Raw genomic sequence first — 19,810 nt, forward strand, 5'->3', positions numbered from 1 at the left:
TAACGGTTCAACGGTTAAGATAGATATCCGTTCAGTCGAAGATTTGCACGGAGTGAGCGATTCAGCTGACTATATGTGCTTTTTATTCTGGAGGTGAGATGGTGATAAGGACAATAAAGATGTACGAAGATATACTAAAACACCTATATGCAATTAGGTTAACTTTTGTTAACCTTGACTTCTTTGTATCAAAATATCAAAATAATCAAAATTCCAAAAATCCCAAAACACGAGGTCAAGTATCTATCTATTATCATCTATATCTCCGTCGGATTTAGTGGTAAGTGGCAAAAGTGGCAATCTTATCAATCTCTATTTTCCACTGTACAGTACAAGCCATCTTCAAAAAGTCAAACCCTGAATTCATCATGTTGAAAAATCATTCACGAACATTATTAACATAAAATTGATATACTTCATCAGTTATGTCAATCTCAACCATGGAAATTACCAAAAATATTCAGATACTAGACTGAGAACTAAATGGAAGACATGAAAGATCATGAGGATTACTGGCAAGTATTGATGATGCGTGTCTTACTGAATGCAAAGGATGGGATCTCTACAAATTTTGATGTTCTATTTTTTCGACTCTTATTGTTGCTTCTTTTTTACTGCTAACTCCCCTAATCATCCTTTCGCTATCATCGCCATCCTCACTCAGCTGCAGGTCAGCAAATCATCCTTATTATCTCATTCGCACCTGGGACAAACAAATAGAAAACTAGCAAGACTAAACTAAGGGAACTCTCAAATTGCAGATACCTCTTGAAGAGGTTTATTTATATTCATTCAATCTCGTATCTCATCTAAACATACAGACCTTCCACTAGAACAGCATGAACAGCAAATCGTCAATTATGCCTGCGGCATATGCAGTTGCTTTGGCTACTATTCCAGGTGTTTTAGCTTTAACACCAACTGCAAGATGGGGACATCAAGCTGTTTATGTTAAATCAAAACAATCAATGTATATTGTCGGTGGTGAAGTACCTACTTCAGGTAGTCAAATCACAAACGATGTTTTGGTTCTATCAGTGAGTGCTGAATGAAATCATAACATGTAAGCTTCACAAAGTAATGATGAAACTGATCTTTCCTCTTTTATGCAGCTCAATTCATCCAGTGCTTCATTTTCAACAGCATCTTCAGATGGATTACCACCTCACGCCTTCGCCTCTATGGTATTGAATCCTAGCGGATCATCATTAGTGGTCACAGGTGGAATCACATCATCCTGTAGTTCAGATGCAACAACCCATACACTCAATTTAGATAACAATGATGGTTGGGTTTCAACAACACCTAATAAGTTTTTAAGGCGAAGAGGTGCAGGTGCTGCATATGTGACAGATTCAAGTGGAAATTCCGATATTCTGGTCATTGGTGGGATTGCGGATAAATACGTTTGCTGTAAGTAATACTTCAGGATACCACGTCTTGTGTATGCTATCCATCTACCGAATGATGGGTGGCATAAATGCTGATTTGCTTTCCTAACTAGCTTCATCCACAAATTCATACCCAGCCTCAGATGTTCTTTCCTTACCTTTATCATCTTCTTCTCTCATATCATCCAGAAGTCTTCCGACCTCTCTCACCGGATCTTCTTTAGCAGTATCAGATTTCGCTTTGACTACAGGAACAGATGGAAAAATCTACTTGACTGGTGGACAAACATCTTCTGGTGAATTTGTAGATATGACTACTGTTGGAGTATGGGATTCATCGAATGGATGGAATTCACAAGTGACTAGTGGTGATATACCTTCTGGCAGGGTAGGAGCAAGCTTAGTTGCACATCCAAATTTAGATATTTTGGTCTTACATGGTGGATCAACTGATTCATCATCAGGTACATCATCAAATTTATTATCGTTCTTGAATACAACTACATGGACATGGTCTACACCGTCAAATCTACAACCACCTACATCATCTGCGACATCATATCATACTTCAGTCATGACTGATCAGGGTGTTATGATCACCGCTTTTGGTTTATCTTCGAAAGGTAGTCCAAGATCAGATATCTATTATTTAGATTTAAGGGATCCAACTGGTTCTAATTGGTCTTGGAAGAATCAATGGAATTCAAATATGCTTGAACCTTACACGAGTACTTCAACTGGTTCAACCGGAAACAACGTAACCACTGCTAAAGATAAATCTACGAATGATAATAATGGAGGAAGTTCATCGAAGAAAATCGCCAGTATCACTGTACCAGTTATAATTATCGCTTTAATCTTGTCACCCTTGATTGTTTACTTGATCAGAAGAAGAATGAGATTAATCAAGAAACGAAGAATGGCCAGACACTTCTCATTCTCTTCACAAGAAGATGAAGGCGCATTTGGTTTCGGTAATGCTACAAAAGGAATATTCTCAAGAATCACAAATAAAAAACGTACTCAAGCAAATAATCAATACCCATTTATAAATGGTAAAGATGGCAATGAAGTACAAGGTAATTTCTTTACAAATAGATTATCAAGAATGGTTTCTAGAATATCAAACAATTCGTTTGGATCAAATGACGAAAATGAAGATGCTATACCATATGTACCACCTAGAGAAATGGTTGCTGTAACAAATTCAAGATCAGTTACTTTTGGCAACAACAGCAATAATGGTAATTATACCGATAAAGAGAATAATAGTAATAATAGACAGATGAATTGGGAAGAAATTGATTTTGGCCTCGGTAAACTCGACGAGTCAAAGCAACAAACAGGTTCTCCTTTTAATGATGATGTCAATCATACTTTATCTGTCAACAATAATTCTGTTTCTCCTTTCGGTGATCATGCTGTTATAGCCACTTCAACTTTTGATTTCCCTATTGCTGCCCCTCAAACAACTAATAACAATGGTTTAGAAAATCAAGGTTATACTTCTGAAATGTTATATAGTGATAATGGTATTTTACCTCCTTCTGTTGGTAGATTAGGTTCGTCAAATATTGCTACACACCAAGAACCTTTGATTCCTTCTCTATTCGTTCAACCTGCTACTGTACCTTCAACACCAAATGGTAACAACGGTAACTTGTCTGTCAACTATCCAGCTATGATTCCTTCTACTTCATCTGCTATAGGTGGATCTAAACCTAATGATAATAATAAAATTGATCAAAGTTGGGATAATTTAGCTAAAGAATTAGAAACAAAACCAGCTTTTAGATCAATCTCACCTACTGCTCAATTAAAATCGCATTCACATTCACATGCTCATGGACAAGGACAATCATCCAGAGGTTCGGTTAATGTGGGTGAAATTTATGGTGGAATCGTAAGATCTGAATCACCAAGACCAATTTCACCTGTTCCATCAATTCCACCATTAGATTTCCAAAATCAAAGTCAAAGTCAATATCCTAGAAGACCTACTTCATCAATGTCATATCAATCAAATAGATCTTCATCATCAATTTCAGAAGTTGGTACAATTAGATTAGTTCATTCACCTTCACAAAGAAGACCTGAATTTTTACCTTTCCAACCTTTAAAACAAGGTCAACAACAACAACAACATCAACAACAAGGTATGAGATCAATTTCACAACCTGTTAATCGACAATTGATCAACTCAGTTATAACACCAATGCAAAGAAGAGGTTCATCAAATTCAGATCAATCACCTTTATCTTCAGGTCAAACTACACCTACACCAAGAAATATCTCTTTATCTTATACTCAAGGTATGAGAAGGTCAAGTGGACCTTCAAATATAGCTAACACTGATATGGCTGGAAATAATGGTAGTCCAATTGATTTCGAAAGAAGATCAAGTATGTTAAGAGTAGTTAATCTTACTAATGAAGAAAGTCAAAATAGTGATAAAGCAATTTAAGAAGGATATAGGTTAGAATATTATCTATTTGTAGTGATTGATATTTTCTTTTCTGGCTGGTCCAGAATGACTTTCCTCAAAAATACGTTTGTAGCCTGTTTTATAGTTTATTCGTTATCGATCATGGAAAACTCACACTTTTTTGATGTTTTTGATGCATGACTTGTTTTCTTCATCCATCCATTGACTGTACATTCATGCATGCAGGCAAAGTCTGATAGTTGTAAGCAGTTTTGGATCATGAAGTATTCTGCCACATGGCGCCCTTTTGCCACCCAAAAAACCAAGACAGCAAAAAGTGTTCCTAATGTTTCTCATGTCTTATCTAATCTCCGTTCTTCGCGATTGAGTGCTTTGTCTGTATCTATTCTTCTTCACCACACTCTTCTACATACTGAAGATCCTGTACCACAATATTCATATCCCTTCGTCATAAGGTAGATGATCACACTGTAGTGCAATCATTAACTCCCGGCAGCTTTGATATAGTAGGACAGCATGCAAGGTCTTAATAGGTATGTCTCTGCCTTTTCAAGTCAAATATTCATCAATTAGTTGTCAAAAGTTCGCTTCATCTATGTGAGACCAGTATTAGTATGAACGCATGCTAATTCAACAGTATTTTATGGTGAAATAGATACATCCCACCTGACTATGATCCGAGAAAAAATTCAACCCTAAATTCTCATCAAGGCAAAAAACATGCTTTAGGGGTCAGAGCTAAAGATATAGATAAAGGGATATTGGTTGTTAGGTGAGTAGCCCCAGTGTTTACAAGCTTGAGCTGCGTCAAAACCAAGCTTTACAATGTTTTCAATGATGAAAGCTCCAATGACCTTTCAGCCTCTTGTACTATGAATACAATTATACTGATGCTGTAGATCCTTTCATTGTAGATTCGAATTACCATTTAATATATGGTGTGGAACATGTAATGCACATATAGGTGCTGGTGTAAGATATAATGCAAGGAAACAAAAAGTTGGCAATTATTATAGCTCACCAATTTTTGCATTCAAATGCAAATGTCATTTATGTGATGGTTGGTTCGAGATTAGAACAGATCCAAAGGTGAGTTGAGCTTACTTGGCAGAACACTTGGTGAAAGACAGTCGTTGTTTTCTCAATTATCCATCAATGCCATCATTAATAGCGTAGAAACGATGTGCTAATCAACATTATTTCACTTTGGTATAGAACGCTGCTTATGTAGTACATGAAGGAGCAAGAAAGAAAGATGAAGATTGGAATCCTGAAGAGAATGGTGGATTTGCTGTTCATGGTAAGCTGACTTATTTGTAATCAACCACGTATCTAATGATAAATGTCATAATTAACTAACTCATGAATTCTCCCTTTGGCTAATTTAGATACAGAAGCTCCTTCAGCATCTGACCCTAGTGCAATTGATCCATTCTTAGCAGTTGAAAAAACAATAGATCAACAAAAATGGGCTAAAAGAGGTACATCAAGAATAACAGAATTAACAATACAATCAAATAAATTAAATTCTGATCCTTATTTGATATCATCTTCATTAAGAAGAAAATTTCGTGAAGATAAAAAATTAGCTTTGGAAAATCAAATAAAAGATGATGAATTGAAAGAGAAATATGGATTGAATAATGAATTAATTCATTTCAATTATCAACATAAAGATGATAATGATAATGATAATAAGGAACAGGATGAAAGGTCAGCTCGAATATGGAAGAATATTCAAGAGAATAAATTCAGTCTTACGAATAAAGGTGAATCAAGTAGTTCACCAATGATCAACAAATCAGTTTCTCCAGCTGTACCCACAACTAGAAATTCCGTTGATCGAAATGGAAAAGGGAAAGGAAAAGCTCTAGACAGCCCAACCAACATAAATCTAGCTTCAGTATTAAGGAAAAATACAGGAAAGAAATATGATCCTTTTTCAGATGTCTCATTTACATCATCCACATCTTCAACAAATTCTACTCCTGTCAAATTGAGCAGTACAAATCTGTTAGATGGCATTAAAACGAAAGGAAAGATAAAAGGAAATATAATGAATAATATGACTGTCACCAAGAAAGAAGATTCAACCGGAATACCTTTGAATACAGCTTCTAGTGGTTTGAGTGGAGGTTTGTTATCTGGTTACGGAAGTGATTAGACGTACTGTACGAGTACTCGCAACGATTTTTATACCATCCATTGTATTTATAGCTTTCAACCGTAATCATGTTTTCAGTTAATGAGTTGTAAGTTATTTATTAGTGATGTATCATCCTTGATCATTGTCTTCTTTACGGATAGTCTTTTGTGGGTCTAGGAATCCAAGACACACTTTGCTGACTGAGATACAAGCTCACAAAGATGACATGATTGATATGATTTCGCATAGTTTTATAATGTATTTACTATAATCGGGGATGTATCTCTTTTCCAATATGCGGGATATCATCTTTATATTCTGGTATTCTCACCAACCCCATAGCTTTTTCTACTCATCTTTTCCATATTTGCTTGTCCGTTGTGAAATTCTACTGAAAATCCGATCTTTTAATAGAATGGTGGGAAGAGCTTATATCTTTTACCTGGGAACACTTTGGGATCAAATTCTTTCTTGTATCTAGCGTATTTCTGATCTGCCCAAATTTTCATGAATGAACCACCAATTAAGAGGTATACAATTGCTATAGATAGCGATGTCTTATCAGCTTTGTCATCCGCTGTCGAGATAATTGCACAGCAGATGATAGATTGACAGGGGATTTAGAAGAGACAAGCGACTTACTACCTATATCACCAAGTGTCATGATGATTAAAGCTACAATACCTAATAGTTCAAACCAGTAATTGGCACACACTGCAGTACCGAAACCTAAGCCAGTTGGGAATTTTCTTGGTTGTCCAACAGGTTGTCTTAATGATCGTAAATGAAGATGAGTGTTTAAGTTGAGGAGTTCGGCGCCCTATAAAAGATCAATCTTGAGATCAGCTTCATTGTATGACAATCGCCAATTTATAGAAAGCTGACTTACTAATTCGAACACAGTCCAGAATGTGATCCAAGTTGAATTATCTAGAAGAGTACCTTTCAACGCTGAAGCTGAATATGCTGGTCTATATAACGTAAGTCCGATGAGGAAACCGCAGATACCCCAATAGTATAAACAGCTAGAGGTGATGATTGTCTATGTCAGCTAGCTCCGAACGAAAGAGAATCATGATTCAATAGCTGACTCACTTTCTGAAGACATATGATAAAGGTACAGTCGCTCTAGAGAATCTATGTACGAAAGCTGATTCGAGGAATCTCTTCACGAAATGAATAACGATAAGATTTCGTACCGCGCTATAGATGATAAAGTCCAATATCTTAATTAGCTTCTGCGTTATCGACGAACAAAGAGTATTCCCGTTGGACAAAGTGTGATGATTTGATCATGACTTACAGTTGAAGCGCAGAAGGTGTATATTCACCCCAAAGAAGAGTTGAAGCTTTTAAAAGTAAAGGATTGAGGAAAATTGGTCCTACATATTCCCACAAATATAAAACTCTATAACCAACTTGTTGACCTAAATCTTTAAGTCTCAATTTAGCCCCTTCACCAACATTATATGATGATAATGATTTTGATTCATCTGTTAATGGAATTGGTTTTCCTGAAGTTGAAGGTAAAGTTATTCGTTGTCTATTTGGTAAAAGCTGAATACATGAAGAACAAGATATCTCGTCAATTTTGCAGAAATTCTCATTTTACTGGGTCTCACAGGTATTCTCAAGACCCCGGGTGTCGCTGAGTGGAAAGTTCACTTCTCTGATCCAGACATTATCAAATACACTCACCTTGGGAAACTTTGCTTGAATAGCAATTTTGATATCTTTGATAGTTACATCATTAGGATGTTTATTGGCAAAATCAAGGTTGACTGTAGGTTTACCAGGAATAGAAACTGTAATAGCGACCATGTTTTACAATTATCCTGTTATATGATAGAGAATGATCGACTCTGAGAGAAGGAGGAAGAAGAAGAGGTAAAAATATAAAGAAGGAATGTAAAGACCGAAATGAAGTAATTTGAGCATGTATGTACCCATGAACATCAAGAATAACGCACGTCCATTTCATTTCGCGTACTTAATTTTCCCAGAATTCTCGGAGACCGGATTTTCAGCTGATCAACAACTCGCGTGGTTTCAATTTCCCAGGAAATTTCGCTGTTACTAGTACTTGACGCGGGTACTAGTACAACAACATATGTTTTCGAAAAATACGAATTTAATGTCAAAACAGATCATCCTCGATCTTTATGCTTGATACACCAGCGCTTGATCATTCTGACCTTGATAATCAGGTAATTATTGTCAATCAACAGTAACATCATTCAGCTATAGACTTTCCTGGAACAGCAAACATGATGCGAATATAGCCTTACGACTTATCACTAGGTTTCTTGGAAGATTCAAGTCAACATAGTAAAGGAGTTCTTCTATCTGCGTTGTGCAATTCTTCAGGCGGTGTTCAAGAAAAATGTCTTTCGTCTTCCCATCTTGGTCAACAGCGTTCTCGCCTGCTTTTCATGAAGATGCGAAAGCTATGCTGGAAGCAGCCCTTAACAAGGTACGTTTGTGAGGTTCATCCTGATATTGGATATGCTAAACCGAGTTCCGTTGGTAGGGTAATAAACCACCTGTCATCCAAGGTAGAATAGAGGTTGTTGAATTGAGTATGGGTAAAGAGGTAAGCTGGACTTCTGACATGCTCATTTATGAAGGGATAAACAGCTTATGGTATCTATCATAGCCACCCACGTTGACATTACTTGAAATAGGAGATTTGTCATTAGATAGATTTCGTGGTATATTAAGATTAGGATATTCTGGAGATGCATGGTTAGAAGTAAGATGTAGAGTACAAGCAAATCCATTATCACATAATCCTAATTTGAATTCAAGTTTGACAACATTACCTCTAAGTACACCTTTATTAGCAAGTCAACCTTTATTAGTTCCTATGACATTAAGATTATCGAAATTACATTTAAGAGCTATATTAATTTTAGTTGTTTCACAATCAAAAGGTATTACTTTAGTCTTTAAAAACGATCCATTACAAAATGTTGATGTTTCTTCAACATTTGATTCTGTTGAAGTTATAAGAGGTTATTTACAACAAGAAATTGAAGGTCAATTAAGAGAAATGTTTAGAGAAGATTTACCTGGCATTATACATAGATTATCACAAAGATGGTTTCATAATTCTTCAACAAATGGTAAAGTTGAAACTCCCTATAAAGACATAAACGTAAATGAAACCATTCAAGAAGATGCAGAAAGAGAAGATCAAGAAAATGATGATATGGATGATTCGAATCCTTTTGCTGAACCTCAAATTTTCCCACCACATAATATACCTAATAATACCCAGGATAAATTCACGACACCAAGAAAAAGTCAATCGTTAAAACAGATAAGGAATAGAAGACCAAGTAATAGTAATTCCATATCAGAATCACCAACGAGTTATACTATCTTCCCTGATATAGAAGATTATGATCCAACATATGGATTAAGACCTGAAGGTGTACCTACACATAGTGGTTATGAGGCTTTTGGTAGATTATGGGAAAAATCGAGAGAAGGTGGTAATAGAGGTCTGGGATCTTTGATGTCAATGCCTATACAGCATCAAGATGGCCTTGAAACCAATGAAGATTATTTAAGTGACGAATTCGATGATGACGAAGATGACGAAGTCAGATCGTTCGATATGGTTGAGATGAATGACGTTTTACGCTCGATACCCACTCCAGCTAGAAAAGCAAGAAGACAATCTTTAGTTTCGACCGTAGGTTCGAGATCACGATATGATGAAGAAGATCGAGAACAAGTTGAATGGGAGACTTTCCCCGCTGTTGGTGGAGGACTCATAACTAGACCTAGAGTATATCATTCACAATCTTTAATTAGAGCTCCATCAGAAGCTGGAGGTGCTATGCCTAGTCCATCTGGAACAGCTACAGGTGGAAGTGTGACTGCTAGAGCAAGTTCCGTAGGTGGAGCCTCATCGACTGTTGGAAGTCTTAGAATGATGCGTCCTTTCACACCTTCCACAACACCTGGATTAGGGATAGGAATGTTTTCTCCTACAATGTCTCAAGCTGGTCCATCAAGTCTACGTAGAATGGTCACATCCCGTTCCGATGTCTTTCTTTCTTCAAATGCCAATAGTATACAGTCTCCTATACCTAGGTCAGAATCATATACTGCTATACCAGGACAGATATCATATAATCGACCAACACATAGGTCATCATTGTCACTATCTAGAAGGCAGTCGAATAATGGTGGATCATCTTCCATAGCTAGGACTTCGGGTTCATCTTACGATACGAATGGCGGTGGAGGTCAATCTTCCAGATCAACCAATCCAACTTCAATGTCAACCATACCTCCATCAAAATCTTCTTCTAAATCTTTCCCTATAAATCAGTCCTCTTCCTCAAAAGCATTATTACAGAAACCTAGAAATCCATCTATATCAGGAACTAGTCCAGGAACCTCATATCCGCCCACAAGAAATATCGGACCAAACGGTAATATAACATTGCCATTGAACAATTCAGTCAGTCAATTGGCAAGTTTATCACATTCTGCCCATACTTTATCACCTTATGCAAGAGGTCACGAACACATCGCAGTCAGATCATTCCCATATTTAGGTAGATCATCGAATAATTTATCTACAACAACGAGTCTCAGTGGTATTTCAGCTTTATTACATTCGAATACTAGTATTAACTCAAATATGATATCTAATGTAAGAGGAGGTGGCGCAATGACAGGAGATTTCATGAATGATGGTATGATCAAAGCAAGACGTAAAAGGATACATAGATTAAATACTACTAAAAAACCTACTCAACCAAATAAAGAAGAGGAAGAAAGTAGACAAAGAGGAACAAGAGAAAATTCATTTGAATCTGGTATACAATCAAGTTCTAGATCAGGTTCAAATGATTTAAATGAAGTTGATTATTTCGTTAATTCTCAATATTCACAATCTCAGTCAAAACGAAATAATGCAAACAGACCAAACATGTCTATAAATTACCAAGATCGAAAAGTTGGTTTAGCGAATTTCAATTCATTAAATACTCCAAATAATATAGTTAAAAGACCAAATATGTCTAGATCACCTTATTCAAGAACGTCTTATGGTTTCCCTCAATCGTAAAGTCTCAAATCTTGTCTACAAGTCTACACTCATCATCAAACGGATATCGTATCTAGGACATTGCCATCAATTCGTATCATATAATTTTGTTGTACTCGTATTTACATGTATAGTTTCACCAAGGCTTTTTTTCCAGTTTACGTGTCTATCAGCCAGGACGTGTGGTAGCAAGCCATATGACTATAATTCTTTGTATCATTGATTTGATTTACATTCTCGTTGATATAAAAGTGATCACAGTCTTGTTGAGAAGGATGCTTGTCACTCTGAATCGCAGTCTGACGAAATAGGTATGAACTTGGCGTGAATTATTAACATCAGGTGATTATTGTTTCATCCGAGCAGTCGGTTACAACTATAAAATGCTATGCAAAATGCGATCTTGTAGTTCATGAAGATCTTCTGCTTCTCCTCCAACTTCAAGGCCTTCTCTCGTCTCTCCTTTGCATGATGAACAGTTCGTACAGAGTAAGGTCAAACTGAAAGACTCACACGATCATGCCGTTATATACTACGAAACTGCGTATGCATGTTTTTCTTTTATTTGGTTTTTCTTTTTGGAATATTCCGCGGTTGAGGTATAATAGGCGCTTCATGCTTTCCCTGTCGTTCTGCGTAAGGGAGGAAAAAGCCTCACTCGTCACTCTCTATTCCGAATTCATCTCACCTCTTAACCGGCTTAGCTTTGCCTGCCTTACCGAGAACCAAAGGAAATTTTTTTAAAAAAAAACAAAGAAAGAGGACTTTCACTACGCACTACTACGTACATTACGCAGCTCTCTGCCTGAGTACGTACTACCATACAATCTTGTTTCTTATCGGATAAGATCAAGGAATGTCGATTGAGTGTTCACTATACTATGTATATATATGGACGGACGTCTTCCTCTTCATACGCATCTTCAACTTTGGCTGACCTAAATATTATGCGCACGACAGACGGCACACGACTATAATCCAAAATAGCTTTCTTTCATGAAACGAAGTCTACCCTTGAAACCTATATGAAAAGTGTATTTGTATCGCTTAGGCATAATATCCCAAAGGCTTTCTTTACGCAATTCAAGGGGGGGTTAAGGAAAAGCTAAGGTCAAGGTCAAGCTCAAGGTCTTGGCATTTTGTTCGGCGATTTTCGAAAAAGGGGTAAGCAGAAGCTTAATTTTCATTAGCTCAGACTTTCTTTTTGGAAACAACAAAAAAAGAATTTCTCAGAGCCGTTTGTCCGAAACAGCAGTATCAACTCGAGCCTAAGCAAAGTAAAGATACAGCTTCGGTCATGGTCATGAGAAAAGTATATGTGCAATCTCTTCATTCCTTGATACTTTATCATTATAATCGTAACATTAACAGCTTAATTGAAAGTGTTTGGGATCATCAATACCGGACTTCAACATTACGATAATCAATTCAGTTCCATTCATTTGCATTCATTTGATACGCAACAAAGGATTCGCTTTAGAATCAATACACCTGGTTTAATACTGTAAGGCCTTATCATTAGAGAAGAACGGCTAATAGAATTCGGAATTTATCAAGAGGAAGACCTACTCTTCACGCCAAGACAGTAGACTTTAGCTCCAAAGGATACCAAGAACGCACAGACCATCAATCAAATATACCTTGTTTAGAATTACTACTACATTTATATTCATATATCAACATTCTTCAAACCATAACTAGTATATCGACAATATCAATTAAAGACAATACGTTATAGCTTATTCAAGGAGGATCATATGCTTACATCGCTCTACCCCTCCGATTCTGTTTGTCAAACCAACCTATCAATATGTCAATACCAAAGCAGACTTCACCAAAAACGCTGGACGACTCCTTTGTGAACCATTCATTCAGTAACAATGCACAACCTTCATCTTCTAATTTCCAACATTCTTATCAGGTATCCACACATCAAATCGAGAAGCAACTGTCATCTTCATCATCAAGACGTTCATCGTCGAGAAGATCATCAAATTCATCTACAGATTCAGACAAATTTTCTATAACATCCCAATCATCTTTAGATGAACATGACCATACATATCCGATACTACCTACTTATAATTCAGACAATAAATCATCCTCGAGCTATTTTGGGGATGGTGTACTTAATCGGAGTAATAGCAGTAGTAGGAGAACATCAATAATTAGTATACCGGGAGATACGAAGAAAAGGATATTGAATACATTAAAACCTAGAAGAAGATCATCATTACCATTCATACATTTAGCAAGACGTAAATCATCTCAATTGATAATGGTATTCAGTATATTGGTAGTCGGATTACTTTTAGTTTCTGAGGTGAGATCACATAGATTACGGAAGGAATTATGGTCAAAAGCAATAACGTTAAATGAATGGGATATTAAATATTCGACTTTACTGAATAAGGAAACCAATTTGAAGAATTTTAGAAAAGAATATGAATTTAAGAGGAGACTAGAATTGAAAGATCAGATAGAAGGTAAATCAACTGTTATAAACAATGTGAGGAAAAGAAGTGCTTTAGAATTGTTGAATAGTGTAGAAGAGGAAGAACAAGGAATATGGGGACCTGAACAAGAAGAAGCATTGCAGATAGAGATTAATAATGCGTGGCCCAAATGGTGGGGGAATCCAGATTCAGAAGAAATAGGAAAATCACCTTTTGATCATACGCCAAATCCTTTGCGTCCCGGACAAGCGAAAAGAAGGTTCATGTTCTTGACTGGTAAGTAGAAATTCCTAAGTTTACTCCTCGGCAATCTTCTTCATATTTTTTGGAAGATTTGAATCTACCACCATGAATCGATTGCGCTTTCACCGACTGATCTTCATGTTCGGTTTTCATAGATTACAATGATTATTTAGAACGGATGAATACGCATACATACGAAATAGTCGATGCCGCTCTAAGGCATCCACATCTGATCGTCGATGTCTGGGGTCCAGGTTGGGAAGGTTATAACAGATCAATACCATTATCACATAATGTACGCAATCGTCAAAATCGCATAGCACGATTAGAACAATCGAAAGAAGAATTTGATCAGAATCAAATTCAGAAAACATTGGAAATGGAAAACAAATTGACAATTCAAAAGAAACGGGAATGGATTTCAAGAAGATTTGAAGTTACTAGATCACCTCAATCTGAATCACCTGTATTGGATGAGGGTTCTATTGAGGCGGAATGGGCCAAACCACCTTGGAGTAATGAATATCCGGATGAGTGTAATGAACAAACTAAATTCGATGTCGTTTTCACTATTTCGTAAGTCTGTTGTTACGTATCATAAACGGTAGTACTCACTTGACTGAACCAATCTTAGGAACATATTTAACGAAAATGATCCGCATGTAGATGCATTAGACTGTGATACCGTGCTCATACAGTAAGTAGTGGGACAAGAGGAGCATATCAGATTCATAACGGATTCACAAGCTGATTGATTTTGGTGTTTCTGTAGACAGCTAGGAGACTGTCATGAATTACGCTGTTCGTACGAATGGTATCCTCACGCCAACAATATAACAGTCTCAAAATACGCGTTCGAGCTATTAGAGCTGTTTGAACATGATAAAGTGAAAGCGAAATATCCAGATTGGCGAATGGGTTTATTTGGTCATAGTCCTGACACTGTAAGTCATTGCTGTACCTGATGTTCTATGGAGCCCAGCTTTGCTAATGTTCCTAATATCATCACAGGGGAACGAATGGGATTTTTACCCCATACCATGGTCGGAAAGAACTGCGAAAGCTAAGGTCTTTGGATATGATGGCAGCTGTAAGTCAATGATATCGTCTGAGGACTGAATAATCATTAATCTTCGTGCTCAGCTAATCTTTATGTGAATCGTTGAATATAGTTTACCCAATAAGAACAACAGTCACAGATGCGATAAGATCTATAGAAAAGGATCCTGAGACATTAGAACAATCGATAATAACCAGGCATCCACATCCAGGATACACAGTCTCAGTCTCATCTGAAGCTAGACAAACACCTCTAGAAACATACGAATTGAATCATGAGTATTATGAAACCCATCAGAAATTAAGAGAAGATTTCGCCAATGGAATGAGACAAAGTAAAATCTGTGTTTTTGATGCCAGTTTAGAGAGAAAAATGATCAGGAAGGTTAGTTGTACAATTCCCGTTGCTGTACTACTTTTCTCGCCTTCAAGATATGCCCTAGGTATCATCCTACTTTGAACGTTCCAGCTGATCTATTTGTCCTATCTGTTCAGTACGCCCAAGCCTTCTTATCAGGTTGTGTGGTCGCTTCAGACTTACCTACAGAACACGAAGAATCCTTATCTAAATTTATCATACCATTAAAATCAACCTGGTCAATTGAAAAAATCAACGAAATGTTGAATTACTATTTGGAAAGGGATGATTTATTACAACAAATGGCACTAGATGGATTCATTTGGGCAAGACAACATATGACAACAACGAATAAAATCACTCATTTGCTGGAAATGGCTGATCATTATAGACAAGGCTCAAGAGGTTATGAGTGTAAGTGTTACATTTAAGATTGTCGAGTTCAAGGGATGATACTAATATTTATTAAATTTGTAACTATAGTCCCATATGGATTCTCAATGAGATGTAGATCATATTGGAGTGGAGATGCCTACAGACCGTAAGTGTAAAGTCCGAATTCATTCTTGTGACTATTAGCTAATTCGTGATTAATCATTTTACAGACCATGGTGTTCGGAAGAAGGTTATCGAGGCTTAGAAGAATAGACTGTATCGAATATGAACATAAACAAGGACATTCGTGAACTAAAACTAAACCCTATCCCAATTATATATACCTGCATTACTTATATACCATTTCATATACCTATCATAATCACTTCTAAATCATAATCAACATACCAACATCTAAACCTTGTATCCCTAAACGATGACTGTTATTATTGTAGCTATAAATCGAGTGAAACTTGATCAATGCATAATCCACTTACGGAAGATGTTGAATGCCTATTGAAGATCTATAATTTACTTGAACAAGCTTTTCTCACTATCGAGTGCATGTTCAAAGAACTTAAATCGTATAATGTATTGTCTTCACCTAACGTCGTAAATTACGAGTAGTACGATTAAAATGTCACGTAAAAGCGGGAAAAGGTTTCGGTGATAAGATAACCACAAAATGATGTGAATTGTAAAATTGATTCCGTTGATTCGTTTCACGTTTCAGCTTTGACATTAGCAGTAGCATATCATCATTAGCTGATCAACGATAAATTACCTTTGATCTATTTCATCTTTAGATAAACCTGCTGCATCGCAAACTACACTTGTCTCTCTTGGTGCTTATCCTGGTCTCTTGCTACACAAGCAAGGATAAGTTTATAAAGATCATCAACAACATCGACTCCAGGTTCTGTCGAAAGGAGGGTATCAAAGGAGTAAATTGGATTGGATTAGATTGAATTATTAATCACTTGTCACCTTTGTTGGATGACGATTTTGGAGAAAAATAGGACCACTTCATGCCTAAGGATAAAAGAGCGGATTATTTCAGAGAACAGATGATTTTGATATAAAAGAGGGAACGATTTTGGCGAGTTGTCTTCAAGTATCACTGATTTAAATAATCATCAGAACCTCACCTTGAATCATCTGGTTCACAATACTTGGACTTGTAAGGAAGTGCGCTGCCTTGACGTATCAAAGCAATAAATATCAATCTCATCTTTATCGCTTGCTAGAACAGGAAACAGCTTGAAAATCAGGAGTGAACGTCAGTCTGGATTTGCCGGATTTAATCAAGATCAACAGGATGGATCAGAATGAAATGATACAAGAAGGTATTGGACATTACGACCTACCAAACAAGCCTGCACACGGTATAGAACATATACCTAGAGCACCAATTGGAATACCAGTGGATAATGTTCAACTACCTACACCTTCTTTGACTTCGCATCCAACTGTTACACATATTAGTCCCGATCAATCTTTGTCAACTCAACAACAATCAATCAACGATTCTGACCAAGCTAGAATTGTCAATACTGAAAATGGAGTTTCTGGTCTAGGAACAAATTCGACCACTGCTTCCACCAGCAGCAACAAGAGTACGAAACAGTCTTTGGATTCTTTAGCTAAATTAAGGCAATTCAAAGCTGAATTATTAGCTAAAAAACATGATAAAAACACCAAAAGCACAGATCAGAACAATGATATCGAACCAACGGAAGTGAACTCTTCGGCATTAGCTAAAATGGCCGAAATGTTTCTTTTGCAACAACAACAAAAGAACAAATCAGTTTACGGTACGAGTACTATGGATCATACACCTTTGACAGGTACAAAAGATTCTACAAAGTCGTCTCCTTCTACCATGAATACGACAAAGGACCAGATAAAGGATGATAGCGAAAAAGATAAGATTAAAAGAGAACAGGAGTTGAGAGAAAAGTTGAAATCTCGTTCATCTTACTCAAACCAAGGTACAAAGTCAGGATCAAACAGTAGAGATCAATCACCTGCTATAGGAGTTAAGAGGGAAATGATGGATATTCGATCTCAAATTTCATCAGGTAAAGGTGATCATGATAATCAGGATGAGAGCAAAAGACGAAAAATTGATCAAACAACTACTGTCGTAGTAGACAAATCAAGGGTTCAAACTCCTGTATTACCTGCTAATCCACCTTGGGATAACAGAGCTAAATCAGCAAGATCGGCTCCTCCGCCTATACCTTTACAAAGTAGTCCCAATACTTCCTCAGCATCTTTAAGATCTAATCAACATCAGCATCAAAATCAACCACCTCATTCGAATGATCCTAGGTTTACTAGAAGAGATATATCGACGACTTCATCATCTTCCTCGTTATCTCATTCAACCGATGTAAAACCTCAAGCCGGAAGTGACTACCGTCCTACTGAAACTAATTTTGTTCCTGTGCGATTCCAGAATCAGCCAAGGAGTTCTGAACAAGACAAACATTATCGTCGGAGATCAAGGAGTCCTCCTGCACGTATCGCTGAGCCTAGACAGCCATTTACATCAAATCATACCAGAACAGAAGGTAGAATATTAGCTGAGTGAGTTTTTCGTAACCTATTCTTCTCGTATCAACCCTTTTCTTGTCTTACCGTTCTCATGGAGGAAGTACTCTTTTTACGGCTGTTCTTTACGGCTCGTGGTCTGTGGTATATATTCCGCGGTCGCTTTATCATTGACTGATTTGACTATCCCAGTCGAATTGCTGGAATGGGAGCAACACCCCAAAATAGACTTAGATCGAGATCTCCTCCGCGTCGGAGTTCTGCATCCCATCAAAGGCAAATCACACCTCCTCGGTCAAGAGATTACCCCAGAGCTGCTAGTCCTCCTCAACGTTACCCTGATCCTAGAACTCCTGCTACTCCTGCTTTCCCACCGCCAGGTCCACCGAGAAGACCTGATGAATTCGGTCAACATGTTTATGATCATCAAAGGCCTGCTCCTGGCACACGAAAAGACAATGCTCCTGACCCTTATAGGCGAGTTGCTTCCCCAGTTCGTCGTCGAACACCGCCTCCTCCTCTACCACCTCCACTTCATCACGGGAGAGAGTACGAGCGGGATCCGAGATACCCTCATGATCCTAGAGGTGATCCGTAAGTCTGTTTTATTTCGTTCATTCAGCTTGGCACTCTAAGCTAAATGTAAAATCCCTTTCGCAGGTACACAAGGAATGCTTATCCCGGTCTACCTCCTCCGGAATATCAGAGACATACTGATGACAGATATGATCGACCGCCTCATCCACCTCATCCACTTGCGCCGCCGGTGTCATCTTTTCCGACTGCGGGAATTGACACTGATAACGTAGTGGAAACTTTGGAAGCTTTAAAAGCTCAGATATCCAAATTAGAAAAACTTGTACCTGCAAGTTTAACTTCTCATCCAGCCCCACCACCTCCACCGCCTCAACATGGATCTGGACCAGTGTATCATGAAGGGAGGTATGATCCTTACGAAGATTACGCGAGAAGGTACAATACAGGCAGGCCTAGATCACCTCATCCTAGAGAAAGGGAATACGTTGCAAGGGCGGTACAGCATCATCAACAACAACCTTGTACGCCACTACCACCATCACATCTTCCGCCTGCCGGGTCAGGCGGTGATAATATGACAAGAAGAGAACGAACTCGTTCTCCAGTAAAAGCGAGATATACTGATGATCCTCGCGATCATGGTGGAAGAGGTTACGGTCATCCTCGTCCTCGTTCACCTCCACCTGAGCCACCTCGTGGTCCTCCTCATCATGAGCATGGACCTCCTGGAGGCGGGCTTGGTAGATTAGGTAAAGGTGGTAGAGGCGGACACGGCCGAGGAGGAGGGGGAGGGGGCAGGAGAGGGAAGAAGGCAAGGAGAGGTGGAAGATAGCTTGGTGAAACTTTGTGAGATAAAAATGGTGCAACCTTGTATGGTATAAAGCTATAGTAATACAACATTTGACGAGAAAGGCTTTACTGCAAGTAAGTAACACGATGGGCAATTCTGCGGATAGACGGAAAGATCGGCATTTTACACAATATCAACGGATTTGCCTACGAAGCCCTGGATGTTGACGCAACCGGCATTTATGTATATATGATAAGACTATTCTATGCATTTGATATGATGATTTTGACGTATCGTTGATTCATGCCAGTACTTGCCAGTACTGAATTACGATTACGAGTCCAGTCGTGTGATCGAAGAATATAAAAGCTAAAGGGAATCTAAG

At 37.7% G+C, this 19,810-nt stretch overlaps 6 protein-coding genes across 6 annotated transcripts; 5 read left to right on the forward strand and 1 right to left on the reverse strand.

Moving 5' to 3' along the window:
- Positions 1 to 839: 839 nt before the first annotated feature.
- Positions 840 to 3,855, forward strand: L201_007687 (uncharacterized protein; the record flags this gene model as incomplete). Its single annotated transcript, XM_066223393.1, has 3 exons — positions 840 to 1,037; positions 1,113 to 1,413; positions 1,505 to 3,855. 3 exons carry the CDS (start codon positions 840 to 842, stop codon positions 3,853 to 3,855), a joined length of 2,850 nt encoding a protein of 949 aa, XP_066079490.1.
- Positions 3,856 to 4,353: 498 nt separating this feature from the next.
- L201_007688 (uncharacterized protein) lies at positions 4,354 to 6,001 on the forward strand (the record flags this gene model as incomplete). The annotated part of the gene is made up of 5 exons (XM_066223394.1): positions 4,354 to 4,370; positions 4,493 to 4,609; positions 4,752 to 4,926; positions 5,053 to 5,137; positions 5,226 to 6,001. The coding sequence occupies 5 exons, from the start codon at positions 4,354 to 4,356 to the stop codon at positions 5,999 to 6,001; spliced, it is 1,170 nt and encodes a 389-aa protein (XP_066079491.1).
- A 389-nt stretch (positions 6,002 to 6,390) lies between these two features.
- On the reverse strand, positions 6,391 to 7,804 carry L201_007689 (uncharacterized protein; the record flags this gene model as incomplete). Its single annotated transcript, XM_066223395.1, has 6 exons — positions 6,391 to 6,524; positions 6,626 to 6,803; positions 6,873 to 7,008; positions 7,079 to 7,186; positions 7,287 to 7,540; positions 7,682 to 7,804. The coding sequence occupies 6 exons, from the start codon at positions 7,802 to 7,804 to the stop codon at positions 6,391 to 6,393; spliced, it is 933 nt and encodes a 310-aa protein (XP_066079492.1).
- A 562-nt stretch (positions 7,805 to 8,366) lies between these two features.
- Positions 8,367 to 11,072, forward strand: L201_007690 (mitochondrial distribution and morphology protein 34; the record flags this gene model as incomplete). Its single annotated transcript, XM_066223396.1, has 3 exons — positions 8,367 to 8,456; positions 8,514 to 8,576; positions 8,640 to 11,072. The coding sequence occupies 3 exons, from the start codon at positions 8,367 to 8,369 to the stop codon at positions 11,070 to 11,072; spliced, it is 2,586 nt and encodes an 861-aa protein (XP_066079493.1).
- A 1,789-nt stretch (positions 11,073 to 12,861) lies between these two features.
- Positions 12,862 to 15,815, forward strand: L201_007691 (uncharacterized protein; the record flags this gene model as incomplete). Its single annotated transcript, XM_066223397.1, has 9 exons — positions 12,862 to 13,783; positions 13,906 to 14,326; positions 14,385 to 14,447; positions 14,523 to 14,694; positions 14,762 to 14,840; positions 14,923 to 15,194; positions 15,305 to 15,581; positions 15,651 to 15,708; positions 15,773 to 15,815. 9 exons carry the CDS (start codon positions 12,862 to 12,864, stop codon positions 15,813 to 15,815), a joined length of 2,307 nt encoding a protein of 768 aa, XP_066079494.1.
- Positions 15,816 to 16,860: 1,045 nt separating this feature from the next.
- On the forward strand, positions 16,861 to 19,467 carry L201_007692 (uncharacterized protein; the record flags this gene model as incomplete). Its single annotated transcript, XM_066223398.1, has 3 exons — positions 16,861 to 18,134; positions 18,291 to 18,692; positions 18,759 to 19,467. The coding sequence occupies 3 exons, from the start codon at positions 16,861 to 16,863 to the stop codon at positions 19,465 to 19,467; spliced, it is 2,385 nt and encodes a 794-aa protein (XP_066079495.1).
- Positions 19,468 to 19,810: the final 343 nt, after the last annotated feature.

Source organism: Kwoniella dendrophila, chromosome 11 (genome assembly GCF_036810415.1).
Source record: "Kwoniella dendrophila CBS 6074 chromosome 11, complete sequence".
Lineage (NCBI taxonomy): Eukaryota > Fungi > Basidiomycota > Tremellomycetes > Tremellales > Cryptococcaceae > Kwoniella > Kwoniella dendrophila.